General features: G+C 50.1%; 1 protein-coding gene across 1 annotated transcript in view; it reads right to left on the reverse strand.

The window, feature by feature from the left end:
* The window catches only part of LOC309549767 (uncharacterized protein), a 145,793-nt gene that overhangs the window by 94,673 nt on the left and 29,099 nt on the right, over positions 1-22,021 (reverse strand). The window contains exons 4-10 of the mRNA XM_082250279.1: positions 20,234-20,374; positions 11,808-11,999; positions 10,242-10,325; positions 6,439-6,557; positions 4,323-4,437; positions 2,932-2,991; positions 911-1,026 (exon numbers count right to left, since the gene is read on the reverse strand). Of these exons, the coding sequence (XP_082106405.1) occupies positions 911-1,026; positions 2,932-2,991; positions 4,323-4,437; positions 6,439-6,557; positions 10,242-10,325; positions 11,808-11,999; positions 20,234-20,374 (827 nt within the window). The remainder of the gene's footprint in view (positions 1-910; positions 1,027-2,931; positions 2,992-4,322; positions 4,438-6,438; positions 6,558-10,241; positions 10,326-11,807; positions 12,000-20,233; positions 20,375-22,021) is intronic.

Genomic DNA, 22,021 nt, shown 5'->3' on the forward strand with positions numbered 1-22,021 from the left:
AATTTTATTGGAGAAGGAGGGGTTAATGTATGCCTGGTGCTTACTGACGTGTGGGGGGGGGGGGGAGGTGACTGAGTGACACAGGGACAGATCGGATGTCCAGCTATGCTGAACACTCCGATCTGTCACTCCCTGTCACTGAGGAGATCCGCCCGCTTGTGTTTACACAGGCAGGCGGATCTCCACACTAGATCCCCGACGATCGGGGCAGAGCAGCGGCGATCGCCGCTGCTCCTCCCCTGGCCCGACTCCCGCTGTGAATGAAAACAGCGGGAGCGCGCCTCCGGCGGCGCGCGAGCGCCGCCTACAGGGGAGGAGTCTGGCGACGTAGGTCTACGTCGTCAGACGGGATCGTGCCACTTTGCCGCAGTACTATTCCAGTACTCAGCAGTAAAGTGGTTAAATTGAACCTTTCTGTTTTCATTATATACCTTATTTTAGATGCAGTGATCTCATCATTGGGTTTCCGTGCTTTTCTATGCAATGCAGGCAGATCATGGCTGGTGAGAGGGGCAAGCAGGGTGCTGTACATAGCTTCCTGAAAGTATCTAAATGTTTCATTCTTTCAATCACTAAAACTGATATAATTAAGGCACATGATTATACAAAATGCCCCGGACCTGTATTGCTGGTGACTTTCAAACAATCTCATCCTCATCCGAAGGGAAGATTATTTCTTGATTATGATGAAAGCTAACATTTAGATAAACAGTGATAAGTAATAATAAATCACACGTGGGATCCACAGCAAAATTCTGTGATAGGGGTTATGGATGATCTCACCCCAGGATTCCTTCCCTCCCCTATATCCACATTTATCACTTTTCCTGCTTCTGTCATTAAACTTAATTAAGGTTCAACTTAAAAAAAAAAAAAAAAAAGATGGCGGTAGAGGGAGAGGACTCCGTACCGTACTGTCTGCTGAAGATCGGACCAAATCTCCTTCACCTGCCGCTGTCTGTGCAAAGCTCTGGAGGCCAGGACAGGGTGCAGACTGGAGACCTGAGACACCGAGACGTCCAACATCTGCAGGACAAAAAGTGATACATGAATGGGTGAGAAAAAATCATAAGAGTCGCAAATGGGAAGAGGGAAAGTACAGAAGAGAAAGAGGACAGTATATAAAAAAAGGCAGGAGAGACAGGGGAGAGGAGAGGCAGAGGACAGAGGAGACAGAGGAGAAGAGCAACAGAAGACAGAGGAGACAGAGGACAGGAGAGGCAAAGAACAGCAGACAGGAGAAACAGAGGAGAGGAGCAACAGAGGACAGGAGCAGGAGAAGAGACAGAGGAGAGATGGAGAAGGGAAGGAGAGAGGGGAGAGCCAGAGGACAGGAGCAACAGAGGACAGGAGAGACAAAGGAGAGACAGATGAGAAGAGGGACAGGAGAGAGGTGGGGGTGGAGGAGGGAATAGGAGAGGAATGGAGGGGAAAGACAGAGGAAAGCAGAGACCAAGGAGAGGGGGGCGGGAGATGAGAGACTAAGGACTGCAGAGACAGGGAGAAGGAGAGGAGAGAAAAGGAGAGACAGAGGACAGCAGAGACAGAGAAGATGAGATGGGTGGGAAGGAAGGGAAGAGATGAGGACAGTAGAGGAGAGACAGAGGACTATAGAGACAAGGGCAGCAGAGGAGAGGAGGTGGGAGAATGCAAGAGAAGGGGGAGGAGAGACAGAGGACAGGAGAGACAGAGGAGAAGAGAGGAAGGAGAGGGGAGGAGAGGAGAGGAGAGACAGCAGAAACAGAGGAGAGGAAAGGCGGAGGACAGCAGAGACAGAGGAGAGACAGAGGAGAAGAGAGGAGGGGAGGGGAGGAGAGGAGAGGAGAGGAGAGGAGAAGAGAGGAGGGGAGAGGAGGAACAGCAGAGACCAAGGAGAGGGGAAGGGGAGAGGAAAGACAGAGGACTGCAAAGACAGGGAGGAGAGGAGAGAAAAGGAGAGACAGAGGACAGCAGAGACAGAGAAGATGAGATGGGTGGGAAGGAAGGGAAGAGATGAGGACAGTAGAGGAGAGACAGAGGACTATAGAGACAAGGGCAGCAGAGGAGAGGAGGGGGAGAATGCAAGAGAAGGGGGAGGAGAGACAGAGGACAGGAGAGACAGAGGAGAAGAGAGGAAGGGGAGGGGAGGAGAGGAAAGAAAGCAGAGGAGAGGAGAGGAAAGGCGGAGGACAGCAGAGACAGAGGAGAAGAGAGGAGGGGAGGAGAGGAGGGGAGAGGAGGAACAGCAGAGACCAAGGAGAGGGGAAGGGGAGAGGAAAGACAGAGGACAGCAGAGACAGAGGAAGGGAGAGGAGAGACCGAGGACAGGAGAGACAGAGAAGAGGAGATGGGTGGAAGGGAAGGGTAGAGATCAGGACAGGAGAGGAGAGACAGAGGACTGGAGAGACAAAGGACAGCAGAGGATGGGGGGGGGGGGAGGCAAGAGAAGAGGAGAGGAGAGGGGAGGGGAGGGGAGAGGAGAGGAGAGGAGAGGAGAGGAGAGGAGAGGGGAGGGGAGAGGAGAGGGGAGGGGAGAGGGGAGGGGAGGGGAGGGGAGGGGAGGGGAGGGGAGGGGAGGGGAGGGGAGGGGAGGGGAGGGGAGGGGAGGGGAGTGGAGAGGAGAAGAGAGGGGAGGGGAGGAAGGTGGAGAGTCAGAGGAGAGCAGTGGGGAAGGGGAGAGGAGTAGAGAAAAAGTAAAGACAGAGAATAAAAAACAACAGTGGACAGTATAGACCAGGGATCCTCAAACTGACATTCACAGACATGACTAGGCATGATGGGAATTGTAGTTCCTGAACAACTGGAGGGCCGTAGTTTGAAGACCCCTGGTATAGACAAATAAAAGTAATTATAGGAGAGGAAGGAAAGAGAAAGAGACAGATAAGACGGAAGGCAGAAGGCGCAGAGGAGAGGAGAGGCAGGTATCTATATCTATAATGCATATTCTCATACCATGATTTGACTAGCAATATCCCGTAGATCCTGGTCTCTGTGTCCACCACCTGCCTCCTTCTGGGGGGAGAAACAGAGTTTGATCTATAGTAAGCAATTTGTAGACATATCTGTGCAGCTGACGCTGAGTATTGAAGAAGTATAGCTTGCTATAGCATAGATGATTATTTCTGATTTTGAGTATAGTACAGATAATGATTTACGATTTTGGGTATAGTTTAGACCATTCTTTTATAACATGGAAGAACCCTTAAAAGAAAAACTTTCGTGGCTCACATAACCCTTACTCAGTGCTGTATTTTGGCCTAGGCCAACAAGGCCCAGGCCTAGGGCGGCACTTTGCAGGGGGCAGCAAAAAAGCCACCCCCCTCCACCTGAGACTCTATTGGCCACTGGTTGCTAGAACCGCCTCTTTCACCCCCCTCTCTCTTTCTCTCACTCACCCCCTCCCTCTCTCTCACCTCCTCTCTCTTTCTCTATCATCCCCCCTCTCTCTCTCACCATCCCTCTATCTCTCTAATTCCCCCTTTCTCACCCCCCCTCTCTCTCTATCATCCACCCCTCCCTCTCTCTCTCTCACTCTCATCACCCCTCTCTCTCTCTCTCATCCCCCCCTCTCTCTAATTCCCCCACTCTCTCATCCCCCCTCTTTCTCTGACCCCCCCCTCTCTCTCTCTCTCTCCCCCTCTCTCATCCCCCCTCTCTCATCCTCCCTCTCTCATCCTCACCTCTCTCTCATCCTCACCTCTCTCTCATCCCCATTCTCTCTCTCTCTGATTCCCCCCTCTCTCTCTCACCCCCTCAATCTTTCACCCATCCTCCCTCACCCACCCCCTCTCTCTCTCTCCCTCACCCCCCTCTCTCTCCCTCACCCACCCCCCCTCTCTTGCACCCCCTCTCACTCCCCCCTCTCATGAGATCTCAGGGGTTCATGCTGGGACTTTTAGTCCTTCAATTTTGGAGGGAGTCACATCTGTTAAAAAAGGAGTTGGGAAAATTTACATGGGAAGCACGCAATTTTAGTTTTGCCTAGGGCAGCACAAAACCAAAATACACCACTGCTCTTACTAATAATTACTAAATTTAGATTTCATGGTACATTAGTGTGATGGTCACCAGGAAGGATGTTCCTTACACCTGTGGTCATTGGGAGTAAACCGCTCTTACACATAGATAAAAAGGTCAATGTTGCCAGTGGTCAGTCATCTGGGAGGATGAAGTAGAGCATTGCTGATGGAACCCTCCTTGGAGAAAGGCTGGTATAGAGGATAATGTCTGATTTTGGTATAGTACCCCCATCAATATCCTGCCTGTGCCCTCACCTATCCTGGCAGCAATGAGTAATATGATGTATAAGCACCTGACCATTGTGTCCCCAGGCCCATTCTCACCTTCTCCTGCATGGCCCTCAGGACAGTATCCGCTTGCTGCCAGAGTGAGGCGCCTTCCAGGGCCAGCTGTAGACTCCGCTGATATTCGTCCAGAGAGCCCTGGAGCCTCAGCCACCTGCAGGGAGGGAAATAAAGATTGCTAACTTTATTTATCTGTCATTTAGATAGTCAGCTGACCTCTCCATTGAGAAGAAACACATACTGTACAATGGACAGTTTGCCTTCTTATTGTAAAGAAAAAGGTATGCAATTATTCCCAATATTGATTCTTATTGGTTTTCTGGCTGAATCTTTACATTCTTTGGGAGGTAATGTGACATCATAATGATGTCATAACTGGCTCTTCTCTTATTGGTTTATGTCTCTCTCTAATTACACAGTTCCTTCTACATGTGTTGCTCTGCCCTAATAACGAAACCCTGAATAATCCTGAAACGTCATCTTATATACTATGCTGTAGTACACTATTGTCTAATAAACCAATGTCCATACACATAGGGTGAAGATTATCCAATTTTTCATTAGAAGCGCTCCGAAAAATGCTAACAAATAAAATCTCCCTGTGACGGTGTTCACTGTCACTGGGAGTGAGGGACAGATACTTGGGGGACACTGAGAAAATGGTTTGGGTGGCTTCAGATGGGAGAGTGATATTTGTCAACTGTGTCTCTCAAGAAATGTGGAGATTTAATCCAACTTTGCACTGTGAGACCTGTGGCCTGTTGCCATGGAGTCTGTGACACCTAGATGTGTATTCCATGTGTTTCAATGTATTAGACGGACATACTGTCATTGGCAGTCTTGTCCTATTGTCTATCTATTGAGCTGGGGTGTGGATTGTGTTAAGTCTGCCTGTCCCATTGTTAAATGTTAATGACCTCACACTGTTCTGTCCAGATGGCAGGATAATTAGTTCAGGTTAATTCTGTTTCTTTATACAATTTCATCTGCATAGGATAATGTAATCAGGCAACCCCTGACTTGTGAGTAGTAATTTGATCAGGAGGGGGATGTGCTCATGTGTGTATAAATGGAGTGTGAAACTGTTCAATAAAGGAGAAGGTTCCAAAACTTGTATGAGCTAAGTTGTTGGCTAGCTTTGTATGAGGGCAGCTGGGAAAATCTGGGATATACAAAGTATGTTCATGACTGCAAGGAAGCCGTATACTGACGGAAGACCACAAGTACAGTGTGGGTCGGCGGCTCCGTTACACTCCCCAACTATCTAACAAAGGTCGGAGGAGCTCCCCATTCATTTATTTATGCTAACCATAAGTTTGTAGAAGACTCTGGCAAGTCTGGCTCACTGATACCAGCATTAAGTCAGAAGTCCGTTCCTTGGTCCCTCTGCTGCCTTCTTTGAGACTCTAAAGGGCCACTTGTAAGTGGTGATAGTGTATGATATTTTCATTGGTGGTGTCTTATAAAGCTGATTCGGCTAATTGTTTTAACCTTTTGACTTCTGATCTGTACCCTTTTAAACATGGTGTTTCCTTCTATTGTACCTAAAAGAAGTCTGGAAAAAGGAACTTGGGGCTCATGGTGGAATGACTTTTATTCCTTTTGCTGTATTCCGCCATTTATAGCCAGTCTGCGTACTTTTCAATCTTTTTTTTACATGGGATGAGATCCCAACGTACTAAAAAGCAATTCTAGAGCAGACTCTAGAAATGGCAAAATTGAAAGAAAAAAATATGATTCTAGCAGAATAGCCAGATGAAGCAGAATCTGAAAGCATCCACTCAGGAACGTGCAGGCACCTAACATAGCGATATCCAACTTTAACCAATGCTAGAGGTGTGCTAGACATTACTGACTGCAGAGTGCTTTCAAATTTATAAGAGTGCCTATGGGTCGGAATGGTTCCCTTTCTAGACTGTGCTGAGCTGGCATTTTATTGGTGGGTTTTTGTACAAGACCTACCCTCCAATGTCTACCATGCATGATCTATGAATTAGTTATGAGAAGTCAACGTTGGATCGAAATTATATACAGTACAATATTGTACAAAACAGACATTTGTATGATAGATCCCCTCATGTGTCAGCCTTGGGGGGGGCTCCTCTGCCTGCTCTGACCCTGTCATCTCCTGAGTCCTTATCACCCCACTGCTCACATTCTATTAAGGTGCTTTCTCCGGTTAGATGTGCCACGGCTCTCTACCCGGCCAAATTTCTCCAGCTTCTGGGCCAGGCTGTTGATGTTCTCCTGCAGATTGCCGTAATATAGTTGCTCCTGAAAGATAAGAGACAGAGTTTGAAAAACCTGCTGCCTGGGATTATCTTACACAGTGTATACAGAGGGATATTAAATATATAACACTTGTAGGGGTTGGTCACATTTAACTGAACTGGTTCTGTAATATTGAAAATGTTCTACAGCTCAATCAAGTGGCTTCCACCGTTCAAAATTTTAATATTATATGGATCCTTTCATTGTGGGGATCAGTAGAAATGGAGAGAGGAGCCGCTCAGGTGAGACATGCCAGGTTGACGCGTTTCACCATAGAGGATTGCTTACTCATAACCACACAGGTGTGTATCGTGAAACGCGTCAACCTGGCATGTCTTTTGATGCACTGTCTGTATGAATTTGTTCATGAGGAATAAAGGATACCATTGATTTCATTTTCATCTTCGAGTGCGGTCTTACTTTCTTGGTTTCAACAATTTTGGATGGCGGATCTGACCTGCACCAGGATAAACAGCCTCACCTGAGCGGCTCCTCTCTTCATTTCTACTGATCTCCACAATGACAGGATCCATATAATATAAGAAGTTTACTTTCTTGGTTTCAACAATTTTGCATTGTGGAGATCAGCTCTGGATGATACTAAGTAATGGTCCATGGGGATGGTCCATGGGGATGGTCCAGGGTCCTCAGACTTTTTTTTTTTTTCACTTGTGTCATCCGCTCCGTGTGTCCGCATATCATCCCAATCCGTTTGCGGATGATATACGGACATAATGTATGTCTATGGGCATTGCAGATGTCAGCGGATGACACCGCTGACATCCGATTTTCCTTCCTTTCCGTTTTTTACGCGGAGGAAAAATAGGGTTCTGTTCCGTCCAAAAAACGGAACAGAACTGAAAGGAGGAAAATCGGATGTCAGCGGATGGTATTCCGCTGACATCCGCAATGCCATTGACTTACATTATGTCCGTAAATCATCCGCAAAAAAATAGGATGATTTGCGGACAAGCGGAGGGGCCGTGTGAAAGAGCCCTTGCATTGCTCACCGTAAAATCTCTTACGTTCATTGAAGGACACAGCCTCTCTTCTTAGTCTATGACCAGACAGGGTTTTATAGCCCCACCTACAAGAGTGCAGACTGCAGTGTCAAAGGAGAAGTTCCATTGAGGGGTGGGTGCTGTGTCTGTCAATAAACTCAAAGAAAGGGATTTTACAATGAGAAACAAAAAATCCTGCTTTCTCCTACATTCATTGACGGACACAGCCTCTCTTTTTAATCCATAATCCATGACCAAACAGGGATGTCCCCAAGCAGTGCCACAATGAAATGTGGGCAAACCACCTAATGGAGTAAAAACCAAGGGCAACATGCCAACAATGTGAATCGCCCCAAGGGGTGCCACTGCCAACTAGTGGATTCTATCTTGAACTTGTGGACCCACAAGAAGGCATTCAGGGTCTTTGAGATCAAGCAACAGGCGAACACCATCCATCAGGGCTGCTGTTAGAAATCGCGGGGCCCCGTACAGACTACCTGCCAGGGCCCCCCCAAGAAAATATTAAAGATATATTTAGCTAAAATTACAACAAAATCACTATTATCAGACACAAATATAACATAACTCGCATAATTCCTGCTAAATCTAAAAGAAAAACTATGTTAAATAAAAAAGAAGATGAGATGAGAAAAATATACAGGCTAGGCAGTTGGAGCTCAGTGATCAGAGAGACAGCGAGAGAGAAACAAAGTTACAAATAAACTCCTGAGTAGAGATAACATTAGAGCCAGTGCTGGGAGGGGGGCCCACACAAGGGAGGGGATTAATGAGGGACGACTGTCTCTTTCTCAGCAGATAAAAGCTGATAGCAGTGAGAGGAACAGATCAGATTCAGGTGCTGGAGGAAGATTTCTGTATTTGTTGTCAATCACTAATCCCCCTCTCTGTGTGGGCCCCCCTGTGTGCTCGGGCCCCCTACAAGAGGGCTGCTGGTCCCCCCCATCAGCGGCCCTGCCATCCATACTTCTGAAGGCACTAAACAGAATGAGTAGACGTTTGTAGTAGAGAGGGGATTTTATGCCCAGAAAGGACTGTCCTCTGGAGGTTCCGAGCCCTTTTTCAGCCTAGTGTCCTACTCCTGAAGGTGGGGCCATAAAACCCTGTTAGGTCATGGATTAAGAAGAAAAAGCTGTGTCCGTCAACGAACGTAAGAGAAATTAAGATTTTCTATTTTACAGAGAACATTTAGAAATGTTTTGAAAAAGGGTTTGGTGCCTCAGGCCAAGAATATGTGGGACTTAATGGGCTTAATAAGACGATCTGTGTAAAATGATAACAATTTATAAATATAAAAGAGAACATAAATTTTTAACACTCTGTCATGTGTTTGGGTTATAGACCCATTGGTGATGGTGAGTAAGTTGAGAAATGAGTGACACGGTGATATGGTGACATATGAATATAATTTACAATATGCTTGTAAATTCAGCCTGGAGTCTGCAGAGAGGGAATATCCTGGTTATCCTACGCGTTTCGGCATACAAATAAAGCGCCTTTATCAAGGAAGATTGTTCACCATATTTGGAAAAAATGTGCCTGATCCTGGATACCTTGCTTCTGATCTCTATTTTTCACACTAGGAATTTGTGTGGGTGCTGTGACAGCGTAATCGCTTTGTAAATAAAGAATGGGGTCAGTCCTGATCAAATTTGGGTTTTCCCTGGTGTAAATGATTTTAATTGTCATATTGAAGGATCCAACAGAAAAGGTCCAGTAGCAGCAGGTCCTGAGGGTCTGCCTCTCTCCCTCCTCCTTTAGAAATGTTAATCATCGTGCCTAAGGGCTCTTTCACACGGGCGATCCGATCAGATCCGCATGTCAGTTTTTTAGGCGGATCTGATCGGATCCTCCATGCAGCTCTATGGGGCAGCGGATGTCAGCGGAGACACCTCCGCTGACACCCGCTGCCATCCGAATCCGATCCTGTGCGTGAAATCTGGACGGATGGAAACCCTATTGTTCCATCGGTTCAGGGATCTCCCCCATAGAGAGGCTGTGACACCTCCCTCTCCGCACTGCAAGCGGAGACGGAGCTCTCATCCGTCGGCTCAGCGGGGATCGGCGGATCAATCCCCGCTGAGCAGCACGGATCCGCCTACGGAGGCGGACCGTGTGAAAGAGCCCTAAGTGTTACCCACGAATAATGAACTTTTTTCAAATTTGTGAACTTCCTGTGCCTAGGCACTCCTGGGCCAAAATCATCATAGCTGTGTATCTGCAGTGTGAGATCATTGATACTGCTTGTCCCAGCAGATTTGGAATTGCTCTTCTGCTTACTGTTCTCCTTGCTGGAGGGGAAGCTGTACCTGAGGGCCTGCAGTGCAAGGAGCTCTCTGCTTTTGCCTTATCTATTCTGTGTATATGTGCTTCCACCATCTATCCTACTTCTGCTGCATCATTACCCTACCAGTCACTAGATCATCAAACAAAAGTCCTGCTCCTCTACTAAGGTAAGCCTATACAGAGACACAGTGCAAAATAAGATATTGTAAGTCAAAAATAGGGAAAATAAAAAAAATAAAAAAGAATGGGGAAAATATGTAAAGACACCCCACAGGCAAAATCGGTGATTAGTCTTTGTCCTCTCCTTTTTTTTGGTAAGCAGCTTTGCCAATGCTCAGAATGCAAACGCAGAGCCCCCACCCCACCTTCTGTCACTGCGTACCTGCTTGAGGTCCAAGATCCGGCGGCTCAACTGCACTTTGTCCAGGTTCTCATCCAGCAGCAAGCTGAGTGGTGGGATCTCCTCCTGGAGGAACAGAAAAAACGTAGGCACAATGTTCCGGAGATGACATGTGGAAGTGAAGCGATAGATCCACAATGAATTGCATATACAGGACAAATTTTCCCCCAAACTCATATCACAACAGATAACTGAACTGCAGGGGAAATATTTTAATGCTGCATACCAAATTTCTTGACATGAGGGGACAGGAACAGGGCATGTGGGGAGAAGGAAATGAATAGGAGAACAGAATGGGGTGCGTGGAGTAAGAGATACGACATAGGGTATGCGGGGTAAAGGGAATGGAATGTAGATGGGAGAGTGGGATGGGAATGGTGTGGGGTGAGGGGCAGTGCTGTATTTTGGCCTAGGCCAACAAGGCCCAGGCTCTAGGGCAGCACTTTGCAGGGGGGCAGCAAAAAAGCCACCCCCCCTCCACCTGAGACTCTATTGGCCACTGGTTGCTAGAGCCGCTTCTCACACCCCCCTCTCTCTCTCTCACTCCCCCCCTCTCTCTCACCCCCTCTCTCACTCAGCCCCTCTCTCTCACACCCCTCTGTCTCACACCCCTCTCTCTCACATCCCCCTCTCTCTCTCACTCACCCCCCTCTCTCTCTCACCCCCTCTCTCTCTCTCTCCCCCCCTCTCTCTCTCTCTCTCACCCCCTCTCTCACTCAGCCCCTCTCTCTCACACCTATCTCTCTCACACCCCCCCTCTCTCTCTCTCACCCCCTCTCTCTCTCACCCCCTCTCTCACTCAGCCCCTCTCTCTCACACCTATTTCTCTCACACCCCCCCTCTCTCTCTCATCCCTCTCTCTCTCTCCCCCCTCTCTCTCTCCCCCCCTCTGTCACACATCGCCTCTCTCTCTCACCCCCCCTCTCTCTCTCATCCCCCTCTCTCTCCCCCCTCTCTCTCTCCCCCCCTCTCTGTCACTCATCGCCTCTCTCTCTCACCACTCCCCCCTCTCTCACCCCCCTCTCTCTCACACCCCCTCTCTCTCTCTCCCCCCTCTCTCACTCACCCCCTCTCTCTCTCACCCCCCCTATCTCTCTCACCCCTCCTCCCTCTCTTCCCCCTCTCTCTCTCTCATCCTCTCTCTCTCTCTCCCCCCTCTCTCTCTCTCACCCCCATCTCATCCCCTCTCTCTCCCTCCTTCCCTCCCTCACCCACTCCCCCTCTCTCTCTCTTCCCCCCTCTCTGTCTGCCTCCCTCATCCACCCCCCTCTCTCTCTGCCCCCCCTCTCACCCCCCCTCTCGTGAGATCTCAGGGGTTCTTGCTGGGACTTGTAGTCCTACAATTCTGGAGGGAGTCACATCCGTTAAAAAGGAAGGAGTGGGGAAAATCTACATAGGAGGAGGAGGCGCCCAATTTTAGTCTTGCCTAGGGCAGCACAAAACAAAAATACACCATTGGTGAGGGGTATAGGATAGAGTGGGGTATGGGGGGGTGGAATAGGGTATGTGGGGTGAAGGGGTAACCAAGTTTTTGGCCCCTGGACTCACCTTCTCCCTCATCCACATCTCCAGCTCATCCGCCTTCTTATTAAACTCTTGCAGTGCTTTAGTTCCACCCAATTCCTTGCTGTGATTGGTCGCTGTATGTTTCAGCAGCTGCCATTGGTCCTTCAGATTTTGGAGCTGAGTGCGAACAGTGGCTGCACTGGGAGTCTCACTCTTCGAAAGATCATCACTCATCTTTTAGAGAGAGCAAAAAGTAAGTGCTGAGTACAGGAGAGAGCAGAGTGTGAGTGCTGAGTGCAGGAGAGAGCAGAGTGTGAGTGCTGAGTACAGGAGAGAGCAGAGTGTGAGTGCTGAGTGCAGGAGAGAGCAGAGTGTGAGTGCTGAGTGCAGGAGAAAGCAGAGTGTGAGTGCTGAGTGCAGGAGAGAGCAGAGTGTGAGTGCTGAGTACCAGAAAGAGAGCAGAGTGTGAGTGCTGAGTACAGGAGAGAGCAGAGTGTGAGTGCTGAGTACAGGAGAGAGCAGAGTGTGAGTGCTGAGTACAGGAGAGAGCAGGGTGTGAGTGCTGAGTACAGGAGAGAGCAGAGTGTGAGTGCTGAGTGCAGGAGAAAGCAGAGTGTGAGTGCTGAATACAGAAGAGAGAAGGTGTGAGTGCTGAGTACAGGAGAGAGCAGAGTGTGAGTGCTGAGTACAGGAGAGAGCAGAGTGTGAGTGCTGAGTGCAGGAGAGAGCAGAGTGTGAGTGCTGAGTACAGGAGAGAGCAGAGTGTGAGTGCTGAGTGCAGGAGAGAGCAGAGTGTGAGTGCTGAGTGCAGGAGAAAGCAGAGTGTGAGTGCTGAGTGCAGGAGAGAGCAGAGTGTGAGTGCTGAGTGCAGGAGAGAGCAGAGTGTGAGTGCTGAGTACAGGAGAGCGCAGAGTGTGAGTGCTGAGTACAGGAGAGAGCAGAGTGTGAGTGCTGAGTACAGGAGAGAGCAGAGTGTAAGTGTTGAGTACAGGAGAGAGCAGAGTGAGAGTGTTGAGTACAGGAGAGAGCAGAGTGAGAGTGTTGAGTACAGGAGAGAGCAGAGTGAGAGTGTTGAGTACAGGAGAGAGCAGCATGTGAGTGCTGAGTACAGGAGAGAGCAGGGTGTGAGTGCTGAGTATAGGAGAGAGCAGAGTGTGAGTGCTGAGTACAGGAGAGAGCAGAGTTTGATTTCTGAGTACAGGAGAGAGCAGGGTGTGAGTGCTGAGTACCAGAAAGAGAGCAGAGTGTGAGTGCTGAGTACAGGAGAGAGCAGAGTGTGAGTGCTGAGTACAGGAGAGAGCAGAGTGTGAGTGCTGAGTACAGGAGAGAGCAGGGTGTGAGTGCTGGGTCCAGGAGAGAGCAGAGTGTGAGTGCTGAATACAGAAGAGAGAAGGTGTGAGTGCTGAGTACAGGAGAGAGCAGAGTGTGAGTGCTGAGTACAGGAGAGAGCAGAGTGTGAGTGCTGAGCACAGAAGAGAGCAGGGTGTGAGTACTGAGTACAGGAGAGAGCAGAGTGTGCTTGCTGAGTACAGGAGAGAGCACAGTGTGCGTGCTGAGTACAGGAGAGAGCAGAGTGTGAGTGCTGAGTACAGGAGAGAGCAGGGTGTGAGTACTGAGTACAGGAGAGAGCAGAGTGTGAGTGCTGAGTACAGGAGAGAGCAGTATGTGAGTGCTGAGTACAGGAGAGAGCAGAGTGTGAGTGCTGAGTACAGGAGAGAGCAGGGTGTGAGTGCTGAGTACAGGAGAGAGCAGAGTGTGAGTGCTGAGTACAGGAGAGAGCAGCATGTGAGTGCTGAGTACAGGAGAGAGCAGAGTGTGAGTGCTGGGTCCAGGAGAGAGCAGGGTGTGAGTGCTGAGTACAGGAGAGAGCAGAGTGTGAGTGCTGAGTACAGGAGAGAGCAGAGTGTGAGTGCTGAGTACAGGAGAGAGCAGAGTGTAAGTGTTGAGTACAGGAGAGAGCAGAGTGTAAGTGTTGAGTACAGGAGAGAGCAGAGTGAGAGTGTTGAGTACAGGAGAGAGCAGAGTGAGAGTGTTGAGTACAGGAGAGAGCAGAGTGAGAGTGTTGAGTACAGGAGAGAGCAGCATGTGAGTGCTGAGTACAGGAGAGAGCAGGGTGTGAGTGCTGAGTATAGGAGAGAGCAGAGTGTGAGTGCTGAGTACAGGAGAGAGCAGAGTTTGATTTCTGAGTACAGGAGAGAGCAGGGTGTGAGTGCTGAGTACCAGAAAGAGAGCAGAGTGTGAGTGCTGAGTACAGGAGAGAGCAGAGTGTGAGTGCTGAGTACAGGAGAGAGCAGGGTGTGAGTGCTGGGTCCAGGAGAGAGCAGAGTGTGAGTGCTGAATACAGAACAGAGAAGGTGTGAGTGCTGAGTACAGGAGAGAGCAGAGTGTGAGTGCTGAGTACAGGAGAGAGCAGAGTGTGAGTGCTGAGCACAGAAGAGAGCAGGGTGTGAGTACTGAGTACAGGAGAGAGCACAGTGTGCGTGCTGAGTACAGGAGAGAGCACAGTGTGCGTGCTGAGTACAGGAGAGAGCAGAGTGTGAGTGCTGAGTACAGGAGAGAGCAGGGTGTGAGTACTGAGTACAGGAGAGAGCAGAGTGTGAGTGCTGAGTACAGGAGAGAGCAGCATGTGAGTGCTGAGTACAGGAGAGAGCAGAGTGTGAGTGCTGAGTACAGGAGAGAGCAGGGTGTGAGTGCTGAGTACAGGAGAGAGCAGAGTGTGAGTGCTGAGTACAGGAGAGAGAAGCATGTGAGTGCTGAGTACAGGAGAGAGCAGAGTGTGAGTGCTGAGTACAGGAGAGAGCAGAGTGTGAGTGCTGAGTACAGGAGAGAGCAGAGTGTGAGTGCTGAGTACAGGAGAGAGCAGAGTGTGAGTGCCGAGTACAGGAGAGAGAGCAGGGTGTGAGTGCTGAGTATAGGAGAGAGCAGAGTGTGAGTGTTGAGTACAGGAGAGAGCAGAGTGTGAGTGCTGGGTCCAGGAGAGAGCAGGGTGTGAGTGCTGAGTACAGGAGAGAGCAGAGTGTGAGTGCTGAGTACAGGAGAGAGCAGAGTGTGAGTGCTGAGTACAGGAGAGAGAAGAGTGTGAGTGCTGAGTATAGGAGAGAGCAGCATGTGGTGACTGAGTACAGGAGAGAGAAGAGTGTGAGTGCTGAGTACAGGAGAGAGCCGAGTGTGAGTGCTGAGTATAGGAGAGAGCAGAGTGTGAGTGTTGAGTACAGGAGAGAGCAGAGTGTGAGTTCTGAGTACAGGAGAGAGCAGAGTGTGAGTGCTGGGTCCAGGAGAGAGCAGAGTGTGAGTGCTGAGTACAGGAGAGAGCAGAGTGTGAGTGCTGAATACAGAAGAGAGAAGGTGTGAGTGCTGAGTACAGGAGAGAGCAGAGTGTGAGTGCTGAGTACAGGAGAGAGCAGAGTGTGAGTGCTGAGCACAGAAGAGAGCAGGGTGTGAGTACTGAGTACAGGAGAGAGCACAGTGTGCGTGCTGAGTACAGGAGAGAGCACAGTGTGCGTGCTGAGTACAGGAGAGAGCAGAGTGTGAGTGCTGAGTACAGGAGAGAGCAGAGTGTGCGTGCTGAGTACAGGAGAGAGCACAGTGTGCGTGCTGAGTACAGGAGAGAGCAGAGTGTGAGTGCTGAGTACAGGAGAGAGCAGAGTGTGAGTGCTGAGTACAGGAGAGAGCAGCGTGTGAGTGCTGAGTACAGGAGAGAGCAGAGTGTGAGTGCTGAGTACAGGAGAGAGCAGGGTGTGAGTGCTGAGTACAGGAGAGAGCAGAGTGTGAGTGCTGAGTACAGGAGAGAGCAGCATGTGAGTGCTGAGTACAGGAGAGAGCAGAGTGTGAGTGCTGAGTACAGGAGAGAGCAGAGTGTGAGTGCTGAGTACAGGAGAGAGCAGAGTGTGAGTGCCGAGTACAGGAGAGAGAGCAGGGTGTGAGTGCTGAGTATAGGAGAGAGCAGAGTGTGAGTGTTGAGTACAGGAGAGAGCAGAGTGTGAGTGCTGGGTCCAGGAGAGAGCAGGGTGTGAGTGCTGAGTACAGGAGAGAGCAGAGTGTGAGTGCTGAGTACAGGAGAGAGCAGAGTGTGAGTGCTGAGTACAGGAGAGAGAAGAGTGTGAGTGCTGAGTACAGGAGAGAGCAGCATGTGGTGACTGAGTACAGGAGAGAGAAGAGTGTGAGTGCTGAGTACAGGAGAGAGCAGAGTGTGAGTGCTGAGTATAGGAGAGAGCAGAGTGTGAGTGTTGAGTACAGGAGAGAGCAGAGTGTGAGTTCTGAGTACAGGAGAGAGCAGAGTGTGAGTGCTGGGTCCAGGAGAGAGCAGAGTGTGAGTGCTGAGTACAGGAGAGAGCAGAGTGTGAGTGCTGAGTACAGGAGAGAGCAGAGTGTGAGTGCTGAGCACAGAAGAGAGCAGGGTGTGAGTACTGAGTACAGGAGAGAGCAGAGTGTGAGTGCTGAGTACAGGAGAGAGCAGCATGTGAGTGCTGAGTACAGGAGAGAGCAGAGTGTGAGTGCTGAGTACAGGAGAGAGCAGGGTGTGAGTGCTGAGTACAGGAGAGAGCAGAGTGTGAGTGCTGAGTACAGGAGAGAGCAGCATGTGAGTGCTGAGTACAGGAGAGAGCAGAGTGTGAGTGCTGAGTACAGGAGAGAGCAGAGTGTGAGTGCCGAGTACAGGAGAGAGAGCAGGGTGTGAGTGCTGAGTATAGGAGAGAGCAGAGTGTGAGTGTTGAGTACAGGAGAGAGCAGAGTGTGAGTGCTGGGTCCAGGAGAGAGCAGGGTGTGAGTGCTGAGTACAGGAGAGAGCAGAGTGTGAGTGCTGAGTACAGGAGAGAGCAGAGTGCGAGTGCTGAGTACAGGAGAGAGCAGAGTGTGAGTGCTGAGTACAGGAGAGAGCAGCATGTGGTGACTGAGTACAGGAGAGAGAAGAGTGTGAGTGCTGAGTACAGGAGAGAGCAGAGTGTGAGTGCTGAGTATAGGAGAGAGCAGAGTGTGAGTTCTGAGTACAGGAGAGAGCAGAGTGTGAGTGCTGGGTCCAGGAGAGAGCAGAGTGTGAGTGCTGAGTACAGGAGAGAGCAGAGTGTGAGTGCTGAGTACAGGAGAGAGCAGAGTGTGAGTGCTGAGTACAGGAGAGAGCAGCATGTGGTGACTGAGTACAGGAGAGAGCAGCATGTGGTGACTGAGTACAGGAGAGAGAAGAGTGTGAGTGCTGAGTACAGGAGAGAGCAGAGTGTGAGTGCTGAGTACAGGAAAGAACAGAGTGTGAGTGCTGAGTACAGGAGAGAGCAGAGTGTGAGTGCTGAGTACAGGAAAGAGCAGAGTGTGAGTGCTGAGTACAGGAAAGAGCAGAGTGTGAGTGCTGAGTACAGGAGAGAGCAGAGTGTGAGTTCTGAGTACAGGAGAGAGAGAGAGCAGAGTGAAAGTGCTGAGTACAGGAGAGAGCAGAGTGTGAGTGCTGAGTACAGGAGAGAGAGCAGAGTGTGAGTGCTGAGTACAGGAGAGAGAGCAGGGTGTGAGTGCTGAGTACAGGACAGAGCAGAGTGTGAGTGCTGAGCACAGGAGAGAGCAGAGTGTGGGTGCTGAGTACAGGAGAGAGCAGAGTGTGAGTGCTGAGCACAGAAGAGAGCAGGGTGTGAGTACTGAGTACAGGAGAGAGCACAGTGTGCGTGCTGAGTACAGGAGAGAGCACAGTGTGCGTGCTGAGTACAGGAGAGAGCAGAGTGTGAGTGCTGAGTACAGGAGAGAGCAGGGTGTGAGTACTGAGTACAGGAGAGAGCAGAGTGTGAGTGCTGAGTACAGGAGAGAGCAGCATGTGAGTGCTGAGTACAGGAGAGAGCAGAGTGTGAGTGCTGAGTACAGGAGAGAGCAGAGTGTGAGTGCTGGGTCCAGGAGAGAGCAGAGTGTGAGTGCTGAGTACAGGAGAGAGCAGAGTGTGAGTGCTGAGTACAGGAGAGAGCAGGGTGTGAGTGCTGAGTACAGGAGAGAGCAGCATGTGAGTGCTGAGTACAGGAGAGAGCAGAGTGTGAGTGCTGAGTACAGGAGAGAGCAGAGTGTGAGTGCCGAGTACAGGAGAGAGAGCAGGGTGTGAGTGCTGAGTATAGGAGAGAGCAGAGTGTGAGTGTTGAGTACAGGAGAGAGCAGAGTGTGAGTGCTGGGTCCAGGAGAGAGCAGGGTGTGAGTGCTGAGTACAGGAGAGAGCAGAGTGTGAGTGCTGAGTACAGGAGAGAGCAGAGTGCGAGTGCTGAGTACAGGAGAGAGCAGAGTGTGAGTGCTGAGTACAGGAGAGAGCAGCATGTGGTGACTGAGTACAGGAGAGAGAAGAGTGTGAGTGCTGAGTACAGGAGAGAGCAGAGTGTGAGTGCTGAGTATAGGAGAGAGCAGAGTGTGAGTGTTGAGTACAGGAGAGAGCAGAGTGTGAGTTCTGAGTACAGGAGAGAGCAGAGTGTGAGTGCTGGGTCCAGGAGAGAGCAGAGTGTGAGTGCTGAGTACAGGAGAGAGCAGAGTGTGAGTGCTGAGTACAGGAGAGAGCAGCATGTGGTGACTGAGTACAGGAGAGAGCAGCATGTGGTGACTGAGTACAGGAGAGAGAAGAGTGTGAGTGCTGAGTACAGGAGAGAGCAGAGTGTGAGTGCTGAGTACAGGAAAGAGCAGAGTGTGAGTGCTGAGTACAGGAGAGAGCAGAGTGTGAGTGCTGAGTACAGGAAAGAGCAGAGTGTGAGTGCTGAGTACAGGAGAGAGCAGAGTGTGAGTTCTGAGTACAGGAGAGAGAGAGAGCAGAGTGAAAGTGCTGAGTACAGGAGAGAGCAGAGTGTGAGTGCTGAGTACAGGAGAGAGAGCAGAGTGTGAGTGCTGAGTACAGGAGAGAGAGCAGGGTGTGAGTGCTGAGTACAGGACAGAGCAGAGTGTGAGTGCTGAGCACAGGAGAGAGCAGAGTGTGAGTGCTGAGTACGGGAGAGAGAGCAGAGTGTGAGTGCTGAGTACAGGAGAGAGCAAAGTGTGCGTGCTGAGAACAGGAGAAAGAGCAGAGTGTGAGTGCTGAGTACAGGAGAGAGAAGCAGAGTGTGCATGCTGAGTACAGGAAAGAGCAGAGTGTGAGTGCTGAGTACAGGAGAGAGAGCAGGGTGTGAGTGCTGAGTACAGGAGAGAGCAGAGTGTGAGTTCTGAGTACAGGAGAGAGCAGAGTGTGAGTGCTGGGTCCAGGAGAGAGCAGAGTGTGAGTGCTGAGTACAGAAGAGAGCAGGGTGTGAGTGCTGAGTACAGGAGAGAGCAGAGTGTGAGTGCTGAGTACAGGAAAGAGCAGAGTGTGAGTGCTGAGTACAGGAGAGAGCAGAGTGTGAGTTCTGAGTACAGGAGAGAGAGAGAGCAGAGTGAAAGTGCTGAGTACAGGAGAGAGCAGAGTGTGAGTGCTGAGTACAGGAGAGAGAGCAGAGTGTGAGTGCTGAGTACAGGAGAGAGAGCAGGGTGTGAGTGCTGAGTATAGGAGAGAGCAGAATGTGAGTGTTGAGTACAGGAGAGAGCAGAGTGTGAGTTCTGAGTACAGGAGAGAGCAGAGTGTGAGTTCTGGGTCAAGGAGAGAGCAGAGTGTGAGTGCTGAGTACAGAAGAGAGCAGGGTGTGAGTGCTGAGTACAGGAGAGAGCAGAGTGAGAGTGCTGAGTACAGGAGAGAGCAGAGTGTGAGCGCTGAGTACAGGAGAGAGCAGAGTGTGAGTGCTGAGTACAGGAGAGAGCAGCATGTGGTGACTGAGTACAGGAGAGAGAAGAGTGTGAGTGGTGAGTACAGGAGAGAGCAGAGTGTGAGTGCTGAGTACAGGAAAGAGCAGAGTGTGAGTGCTGAGTACAGGAGAGAGCAGAGTGTGAGTGCTGAGTACAGGAAAGAGCAGAGTGTGAGTGCTGAGTACAGGAGAGAGCAGAGTGTGAGTTCTGAGTACAGGAGAGAGAGAGAGAGAGCAGAGTGAAAGTGCTGAGTACAGGAGAGAGCAGAGTGTGAGTGCTGAGTACAGGAGAGAGAGCAGAGTGTGAGTGCTGAGTACAGGAGAGAGCAGAGTGTAACTGCTGAGTACAGGAGAAAGAGCAGAGTGTGAGTGCTGAGTACAGGACAGAGCAGAGTGTGAGTGCTGAGAACAGGACAGAGCAGAGTGTGAGTGCTGAGAACAGGAGAGAGCAGAGTGTGAGTGCTGAGTACAGGAGAAAGAGCAGAGTGTAAGTGCTGAGTACAGGAGAAAGAGCAGAGTGTGAGTGCTGAGTACAGGAGAGAGAGCAGAGTGTGAGTGCTGAGTACAGGAGAGAGAAGCAGAGTGTGCATGCTGAGTACAGGAGAGAGCAAAGTGTGAGTGCTGTATAAAGTAGAGAGAGCAGAGTGTGCGTGCTGAGTACAGGAAAAAGAGCAGAGTGTGGGTGCTGAGTGCAGGAGAGAGCAGGGTGTGAGTGCTGACTATACAGCAGTGTGCAAAATAAATAGCAGTGGTAATAACAGATGAATGCGTTGTCACCTGATTCAGCTTCATCATGGTGACCTCGAAGCTCCTGATGTCCCCCTGTATAGATTGGGCGCTCCCTTCCTGCTCCGGTGGGGGGAAAACATCATACTGGTCCCCCAGATCCTGCAACTTCTCCCGCACCCAGCCCTCCGCCTGGAGAAGATTGGTGACAGTGAGCAGAGATTCAAGAGGAAGAACACAACTTCACCTGCAACAATGTAACACTTTAACATCATCTCACTGCTCAGTCACCCCTTACTGTCCTATGGGAAATGAACTGACACCCATGTAACTGACACACCCCCTCATACTGACACCCAGATAACTGACACAACCCCTCATACTGACACCCATATAACTGACACAACTGACACACTCCCTCATACTGACACCCAGATAACTGACACAACCCCTCATACTGACACCCATATAACTGACACACCCCCTCATACTGACACCCATATAACTGTCTCACCCCCTCATACTGACACCCATATAACTGACACACACCCTCATACTGACAGCCATATAACTGACACCCCCCTCATACTGACACCCATATAACTGACACACCCCCTCATACTGACACCCATATATCTGACACACACCCTCATACTGACACCCATATAACTGACACACCCCCTCATACTGACACCCATATAACTGACTCACCCCCTCATACTGACACCCATATAACTGACACCCCCCTCATACTGACACCCATAAAACTGACACACCCCCTCATACTGACACCCATATAACTGACACACCCCCTCATACTGACACCCATATAACTGACACACCCCCTCATACTGACACCCATAAAACTGACACACCCCCTTATACTGACACCCATATAACTGAAACACCCCCTCATACTGACACCCATATAACTGACTCACCCCCTCATACTGACACCCATATAACTGACACACCCCCTCATACTGACACCCATATAACTGACACCCCCCCTCACACTGACACCCATATAACTGACACCCCCCCCTCACACTGACACCCATATAACTGACACCCCCCATATACTGACACCCATATAACTGACACACCCCCATTTACTGACACCTATATAACTGACACACCCCCTCATACTGACACCCATATAACTGACTCACCCCCATATACTGACACCCATATAACTGACACACCCCCATATAACTGACACACCTCCTCGTACTGACACCAATATAACTGACACACCCCCTCATACTGACACCCATATAACTGACACACCCCCTCATACTGACACCCATATAACTGACACACCCCCTCATACTGACACCCATATAACTGACACCCCCCCTCATACTGACACCCATATAACTGACTCACCCCCTTGTAGTGACACCCATATAACTGACACACCCCCTCATACTGACACCCATATAACTGACACCCCCTCATACTGACACCCATATAACTGACACACCCCCTCATACTGACACCCATATAACTGACACACCCCCTCATACTGACATCCATATAACTGACACACCCCCTCATACTGACATCCATATAACTGACTCACCCCTTCATACTGACATCCATATAACTGACACCCCCCTCATACTGACACCCATATAACTGACACACCCCCTCATACTGACATCCATATAACTGACACACTCCCTCATACTGACACCCATATAACTGACTCACCCCCTCATACTGACACCCATATAACTGACACCCCCCTCATACTGACACCCATATAACTGACACCCCCCTCATACTGACACCCATATAACTGACACACCCCCTCATACTGACACCCATATAACT

This window comes from Pelophylax lessonae, assembly GCF_965119305.1.
Source record: "Pelophylax lessonae genome assembly, chromosome: 3".
Taxonomy (NCBI): domain Eukaryota; kingdom Metazoa; phylum Chordata; class Amphibia; order Anura; family Ranidae; genus Pelophylax; species Pelophylax lessonae.